This window comes from Branchiostoma floridae, unplaced genomic scaffold (assembly GCF_000003815.2).
Source record: "Branchiostoma floridae strain S238N-H82 unplaced genomic scaffold, Bfl_VNyyK Sc7u5tJ_1567, whole genome shotgun sequence".
Lineage (NCBI taxonomy): Eukaryota > Metazoa > Chordata > Leptocardii > Amphioxiformes > Branchiostomatidae > Branchiostoma > Branchiostoma floridae.
In genome coordinates, this window is record NW_023365764.1 from 12,286 (window position 1) to 20,283 (window position 7,998).

The 7,998-nt window shown below is 44.0% G+C and overlaps 1 protein-coding gene across 1 annotated transcript; it reads left to right on the forward strand.

The window, feature by feature from the left end:
* The first annotated feature begins 2,745 nt into the window (after positions 1-2,745).
* On the forward strand, positions 2,746-6,158 carry LOC118408301 (guanylate-binding protein 2-like). The gene is made up of 7 exons (XM_035808994.1): positions 2,746-3,040; positions 3,167-3,299; positions 3,420-3,546; positions 4,135-4,310; positions 4,777-4,904; positions 5,251-5,540; positions 5,949-6,158. Exons 1-7 carry the CDS (start codon positions 2,746-2,748, stop codon positions 6,156-6,158), a joined length of 1,359 nt encoding a protein of 452 aa, XP_035664887.1.
* The last annotated feature ends 1,840 nt before the right edge of the window (positions 6,159-7,998 follow it).

The window sequence follows — 7,998 nt, forward strand, 5'->3', positions numbered from 1 at the left end:
AACTACATTTAAACTTTTGAGGAAATTTCCCCATTTCCACTAGGACGGCGCTTTCGCCGAGCTCTCTCTGCGACATAGAATTTGACAGATCGCTCAACGGATTGTACATATATAGAAACGAATTTTTGTACACTTTGTGCATTTTGCTGTCCTCTCAGTCACACTTTTACAGCTCTCAGCCTCTCAGTCACACTTTTACATGCTGTTATACTCAGCATGAAATCAAAGGTTACACATATAATGTATCCTGTATCCTGCAGTGACAGCGCAGCGCAGCGCCGTCTATCGGAAAGGGGCCGTAACGTCTTGTCATGCATTGTAAAGCGCAACAGTGTACAACGTTACTGTTGACAACATTATAACATCTCCGTTTGGTTAAGATCGTATCTCAACACACCAGGTAATACAGACGTTTCGGGATAGCATCCTGATGTTAATCTCGGTACAGTCTGATAACACTGTAATGCCTTCAGTTTTGGCATGACGTTTTGCTTCCTATTCCATCATTGTATCCCTTGGCGCCTTGCCTTACCAAACTAAGCGTAATAAACGACATGAGGGAAGTCATCTGGTACTGTTGATAGATGGAGACAAAAGTTAGACGATACTGGTTATTTCGTGGAACTTTCTTGTATGTTGCCTCGTACATGTGCGGCAAGCGGTAGGTACAGAATACGTATATGGGACTGTAGTACTGTACCATGTCAGTAGCAGTAGAAACATATGTTATTATCTGAACTATGTCTGAGGTGAAGAATACTTTATCCATCATTTAAGAAGAGACAAAAGACAATGACGAGATTGTGTTCATCGACAGGTACACAGACAAAAAGACCCAAGCGCATCTACTATGAACATCTGCCAGGGATTTTTCGTAATACAAATGTCGGTATCTACTGGGGATTCCCCCTCTTTCAACAAAACCGTGACGTAAGATGGTGGTTGCATTTTAAACGTTTGTTACAAAATACGTGAAGCCATTTTATAATCAGACAAAAGTAGTTGGAAGGGGTCTGTTAACAATGGGAGCCTATCTATCCTTTTGTGATTCTAAAATGGCTATCGACGCGAACCAGTGAAAAATTTTGAATCTGACACGACAAAACAATGCCAGAGGCAGTGTCTGTTCAATGACCCGCGATCTGATGTCTGTTCAGACTGTACTGAGACATACTTCGACTTTCAAACAGTGGAAAATAGGGCATCAAAACACTCTTCATCGTGTTCATATGTTCAGATAATGCTCAATCGATTATTTGTTATTTGAGGAATTTCCATGCACTGTAATATGAGGAAAGGCCGAGCAAGTACTAAATAAACCGTTTATGTACTAAAACACCCTAGATGTTCCTTAACATATGGTACCCAGTTAGCGTGACGAGCACAACGACTGTACCATCTCAGCAGTGTTTTCATTTAATACTTCAGTTGAAGAGTTATTGATAATATTCTGATATTGTAAGCAGTACCCATGTGTAGCATGTTTTCACCCTAAAAGCAAGACATGACAAAGAATGATACTGACATATGTTACCATTGTCATTTAGATCAGCTCTCTATGTCGTAACTTTGTGGAGTATGCTGGTGTGCACGAGACCGCGCAAAAACCTTTCTGTTTCACTATCAACATGACCTCATCAAGATACCCAAAGTTTCGGTGTGACGTGATGTCTAAGTGCTAGTCTCACCAGTGACAAAGGTAGATGTTAGCGTCATGCAGTAGTGCTTCCAGTTTCGGTATGACGTTATGCTTCCCATTTTAGTATCATTTGCTCATAAGGTTATTTCCGAGATTTTCGCAATGACATCATGTCTGACCTGAGTGTAATATAAGGAAGGAAGGAAGTTACCTGTTCTCTTTGTCTGCCGCTGAGTTCACGACAGGCAAGTCTGCTACCATACTGTGCAGCCGATACAGAGGAAACAAAGGCTAAGGTAAGCACTGTGGATTATCAACTTGTCGTACTTCCTGTTTATTCGAGACAAGTATGCGTAACAAGCTCCCAGCTATTTCAGGCTTAATATCAACTGGGCTAGCGAAACTTGAGGGAATTTCTCACCGCTTTAGAAAAACATGTTCATTTAGCCTTATTATATTTGGCTCGGCATTCTTTTCGGAGTAACACATGAATGACACCTTATATCGTAAGAAACAGTGGTATTGTCCTATCATATTGCCTCATATGGTTCATACATGTACGTCCACATACGAGGGAGATATTGTATGGGACGTTACAAGCTGTCTACACAAACTGTTGCTGATATACTGTGTTTTTCGAATCCATACCAGAAACTCTCCGAAAACAAAAAAACAGACAGAAATTGAAGTACATGAAAATGTCTGGACGTGGGACAAGGTTTAATGATCAGATTATTCTCTGCCGACCAAAAACTGTAGATTGCCAAAAGCTGTGTCTTTCTAGCCGTTTGTCGCCGTATGCATTATGTATTTGTGATGGTGCTGCAACGTGCATTTTTCAGATTAAGTATGATATCATTGCAGTCAACACAGACTAGCTATTCAGGCGATGGTTTCGGTATGATGTCATGTAACAATACTTTCAGTTTCGGCATGACACAAAGGTTTCATTTTTAGATTTCTGAGAAGGCAACCTTCCGGCTTGGGGTGTAAGTATGGACCCCACTGGAAGAAAGTATACCAACAGAAAATTAGAACAGACAACTGAATCCCTAGAATAGGTTTAGTAGTCCCTGACATATTTTCTATCATCCACAGAAAGAATCATGAATGGTCCAATAAAGCTAACATCAACGCGGGAAGTGGACAAGCGGAGACAGATCTACATCTCACCTGAAGCGGAGAGGATCATCTCCAACCTCCAGCCTCGCTCCGTGGACGTGGTGGCAGTGGTGGGGCCGATGAGGAAGGGAAAGTCCCATTTTGCCAATCTCCTGTGCAAAAGGAAGTCTGGTTTCCCACTTGGAGACGAAATGGAGTCGAAAACAAAGGATTTCTGGTTCTGGATCGGTCCCCATCCTGTTCAGACCAACCGATATCTGATGGTTGTCGACACTGAAGGTAATGTAATGTTTTGACAAAAGAATACCCAACTGTATATCAATGGAAAAGAATATGTGTAGCTGTTTATCATGTAGTGTCATACTATTAGTAAATGAATATTTCAAAACATTTATTTCCATCCAGGTCTGGGCGACTACTCTGACGAGGAACAGAACGAGAAAGACATGAAGTACCTAGTTTTGGCCACCCTGCTCTCCAATCACTTGGTCTTCAACCTCCAGGGCAACCCAGACCACAGCTTTGTTTCTCAGCTCAGGTAGGTTTTCTGTTATGGGCATGCTTTCACAAAGGGTGTACTGATAAAAGAAATGTTTGCTCCGATGAGCACACGTGTAGCTCATGGTCCAATGTATGTTATATTCTTTCTCAACGTCAGGTTGATGGGAGATCTTGCAGAGCATGTCCGTGTTCAGAAAGATGGTAAAGACGGAGGAAACAACCTTGGAGACCACTTTCCCCAGCTGTGGGTGGCCGTGCAAGACGCGCATCTGAAACCTCCTCAAGTACGTTTTATGGTACAGTTGTGATAGCCTCCTTTGCAGACTTCGAGCGGAGCTGGCTTTTATTTTATTTTATGGGACGTGAGGCGCTGGTTCGCGATTTCAACGTTGTCTAGATTCCCTTATGCCGGCAAGCTCCCTTCCTCTGCAAACTCTATTTCAAGACATGAGAACCCTCTCCCCCATAAAATAAAAGCCGGCCCCGATCGAAGTATGTGAAGGAGACTGCAGTTGTCACATGTTTTTTCCGATTACTCCACACTGCTATCACATTTTGTTACTAATTTTATAATTCACTTTGCATAAGAACAAAATAGCCCCTTAGACAGTTATTCCATTGTCATGGCTATAGTGACCACCTGTACACATGACCAGATTTTATCTGTTCCCTGAGCTTCTTGAGCAGTTTTGATCTACACGCGTACGATTTTTGTCAACCTAGGCTGAGATCAATGTCTACGTACTTACTGTATCTTTATCCTACAGAATAGAGAGTACGATTTAGGTATTCTTGGAAACTTAAGGAAAAATATACGAGTAGCCCGTTTTTAGCCTCAATGGGTGTAATAAAAGTTATTTTTTTATATTCAGAGGAACGGAAGACGCCTAACCCCTGATGAGTTTCTGGAGGTCATGCTGGAGCGAAAGGATGGTCACACAAAAGCGATCCGCTCTCACAACGAGATGACTGACGCAGTGAAGACTTTCTTCCCGAAGCGGCATCTCCGACTGATTCCTGCACCATCTATTGACTCCGATATCCTGAGGTACGTGCCTTTCTTTCCAATAAATTATGTTTATGACAGCCATTAATGTCTTTGTATCCCCTGTCACACAAGGGAGTGAAATCGTTCGGCCGACGAGACTTCTAGATGTAACAGATATTTTTGATTGTATTCTTTCGATCATGGAGTGATTCTCAGGGAACGACTGACGTTAAGAGGTTAATTAGCCCCATTCAATATGTAAGACTATGACCCAAAATTAGAGTAATTTTTAAGACGAACAATGCACTACACTACAATCTTTAACAATTTTGAGATTCAGCGTCCTTCTGGGAATCAACAAAAACGGCCATAAGTTGTCAACCGAATGACGAGGCTAAAATAGCTACCCTTGCGTCTGTAACAGATGCATAGGGATGTTGTCCATATGCACTTATGTAGCCCTAGGACCACACATTTGTGCAAAACGCTACAGTAGGAATACACTGATATTTTTCATGCATTTCAGCAACCTTGACAAAGCTGGAGACAACGCTCTACAGACGGACTACAAAGACACCGTTGACAACTTCACCCGTGAGATCTGGAACTCGGGACAGGTCAAGAGGGTCAACGGAGATGACATAAGAACCACAGGTACGGCATTTAACATAAAACGTAGCAAATTGAGTTCCTTCTAATACAATCATGCTATTGTTTCCTAACACTGACATACACGTTGGGAAAAAAGCAGGTGAATGCATTCAGAAAAATTGAGTCAGAAACATTTAGGAGTTCATGTAGATGTTTTAGAATATCAAAAGCTTGTTTCGTGACATAATCAGACTTATTGAGATTTTCTTTTTACACAAATAACACTCAAACAATATTTAGTTCTTGAAATGGGCATGCTCAAAGAACAGCACTTTCCATAAACCTTTCCAAGTCTGTCAGCTGCCATGATGATATAAACTCGCGGCAATGGGCTTGCCATCTGTTTCAGGTCTTCTTCATATCCTGCGGTACTACGTCAACGCCATCAACGACCCAAACTCCCTGCCGTCAGTCCTCGGTGCTTACGAGGCCATGGCTGAAGGAGAGTGCAGTCGGGCTTTTGAAGAGCAGATGAAAGCGTTTCAAGAGTCCGCGGAGAAAACAGTGAAACCACTGATGCCGACTGACGAGGAGACCTGCAACAGGCGCATCCAGACTGCAGCAGAGAGTGCAGTCTCCAAGCTGTCTGCAGACGTGGGGAAGTGGGACAAAGTTGGAACATGGAAGAGACGCCTGCAGGTTAGTGGCCTTTATATTGCCATTCACTGTGTTAATATAGGTCAGTTGAAGATCTGATTCAAAGTAGAAGCTGTAAGTACGGTAGGGGCATCCTCGATGCATAGCGTCAACCAGTGCAGCTAAGGTGAAGATGCCAAAGTTCTACATTGACTTATTAAATGATACCTCCAGTTCACCTTTATTCGCGGGGTAACCTATATTCGTGGTTTTGAAACCGGATATGAATAAGGTAGACGGACGGTGGTATCAAATTCCAATATTGTATTGCAGTTTAAAACCACCGTTCGTCGAGTTATTATCGCTTAACACCCCGTTTTTCAAAACAACGGATATAGGCTATCCCGCGGATAAAGGTGAAATATCGTTATCAAATTAAACTAACACTGTGCCTCATTTCTTCCATTTCAGGGGAAACTTGAGACAGAACGCCTTGCTCTGCTCAAGCTTAACAGTGACAAGTCTAAGGACCTCTGCGAGGCGATCATCAAAGAAGTCGACCGGCCCGTCCGACAGAAAGTAGGGAAGGGTGTGTACAACAGAATCGGTGGATTCAATACCTATGTAAGGGAAGTGGATGCTGTATACAGCGCCTACAGGCAAAAAGGTGAGATGTCCTGATACACATTGATGTTATGAAATCCAAAGAACAAGAGTCTTTGGTACAGACGTGGAAATGGAGGTATCGATTAATTGTGCCTGTCTGGCCTGTCTGTATGTGTTTACGAATACATTAGTTAACATCTTCTTCGTCGTGTCATCACTACACTGTTCCACTCCAATAATCCACACACTCCCTTCCTCTGGGGGTCAGAGCTTCCAGGTCTTCCTTGGTGCATGGTTCGGACAGGAAAGGGCAGACAAGAAGATGTTTCATAGTCTGCTCCTGTCCGCAGTCACAAGCAGTCTGTCCACCTGGGCTGAGACCCCACTTTGCCATGAGGGTCTTGCATCTACCTGTGCCTGTTCTAAGGCGGTTGAGACATGACCAGGTTGGCCATGTCTCCTCTGCTCCTGGAGGAAGAGATTCCTTTGGGGCGAGGTTAAGTCTGTGTGGTGCAGTCTGGAGATGGTGGGACCACATGGCCATCCTCTGGGTCTCTGCACTCCTACTGAGCGCTTCGACTGAGTGCATGAAACTACGTCTTGACTTAAGTCTCTTTGGCACAGGAGTGTGCAGGTGGAGTACATGGTGAGGGTCAGTCTCTTGTTTCAGTTTTTCTCGCTGTGCTGCCACGGCTCTTCTGATGTGTGGGGGAGCAATACCACACAGCAGGTATAGGTCATCAACTCTGGTGGCACGTAGGCATCCGGAGACGGCTCTACAAGCTGAGTTCAAGGCCGTGTCCAGCTTTGCGGTGTGCGCTGACCTGCACCACACGGGAGCCGCATACTCTGCAGTAGAAAAACACAGTCCAAGAGCTGTACCTCGCACGGTACTGGCATCTGCGCCCCATTTAGTGTTTGTAAGCTTCTTAAGAATGTTATTCCTGGCATCCACTTTCATTCTGGTGTTCAGGATGTGGGTTTTGTATGACAGGGTCCTGTCTAAGGTGGTGCCGAGGTAGACTGGCTTGTTGGTGCTAGTCAGCCACTTGCCCTGCCAACATACCTTCAGTTGGCGATCTGCTTCCCGGTTTTTCAGATGGAAGACACTAACCTGTGTTTTGTCTGGGTTAGCTCGCAGGTGGTTTGCTTCGTAGTAAGGGGTGAGGCCTACAAGGGCATCAGTGAGGGTGTTCTCTACTTCCTTGAAAGTCCTTCCCTGTGCACCAATGCTGAGGTCGTCAGCAAACAGGAACCTCCTGGTATCGGGATGTCCTGGTTGGTCATTAGTGTAGATGTTGAAGAGCAGCGGAGCAAGGACGCTGCCTTGGGGGAGACCGTTTTTCTGCCTTCTCCATCTACTGCGGTTGCCATTCAGGTCTACAAAGAACCGTCTGTTTGAAAGTAGGTTCTGGATCAGTTCAGTGAGTCTTACATCCTTAGTTATCTCAAAGAGCTTTTTTGTAAGGATCCTGTGGTTCACGGTGTCATATGCTGCGGAGAGGTCCACAAAGACAGTTCCCGTGATCAAGCCTTTCTCGTAGCCATCCTCGATGTACTGTGTCAGGTTCAGGAGTTGGCCAGTACATGACTTTCCTGGTCTGAACCCTGCCTGCTCAGGGATAAGGAGCTCATCCACAAACGGTGCGATGCGGTTGAGTAGCAGTCTTTCAAACAGCTTGTATGTATGGCACAGCAAGGAAATCGGCCTGTAGTTCTTGGGTATGGAGGGGTCTTTGCCAGGTTTTCGTCAGTGACACTGAAGTGATCTGGAAGAAACAGGTCTTTTGTACCCTAACTATGAAAGAAGACAATTATAAATGTCAATAGGAAACGTTGTATTGTAAGAAATATAACATAAGTTTACATAACGTTACATAACTTTTAAAAAAAAGTCATGAGCATAATGTGCGTA

Coding starts and splice junctions, on each gene's coding strand:
- LOC118408301 (XM_035808994.1), top strand. CDS start 2,746: ATGAATGGTCCAATAAAGCTAACATCAACGCGGGAAGTGGACAAGCGG. Junction 3,300..3,419: donor AGCTTTGTTTCTCAGCTCAG/GTAGGTTTTCTG, acceptor TCTCAACGTCAG/GTTGATGGGAGATCTTGCAG. Junction 4,311..4,776: donor ATTGACTCCGATATCCTGAG/GTACGTGCCTTT, acceptor CATGCATTTCAG/CAACCTTGACAAAGCTGGAG.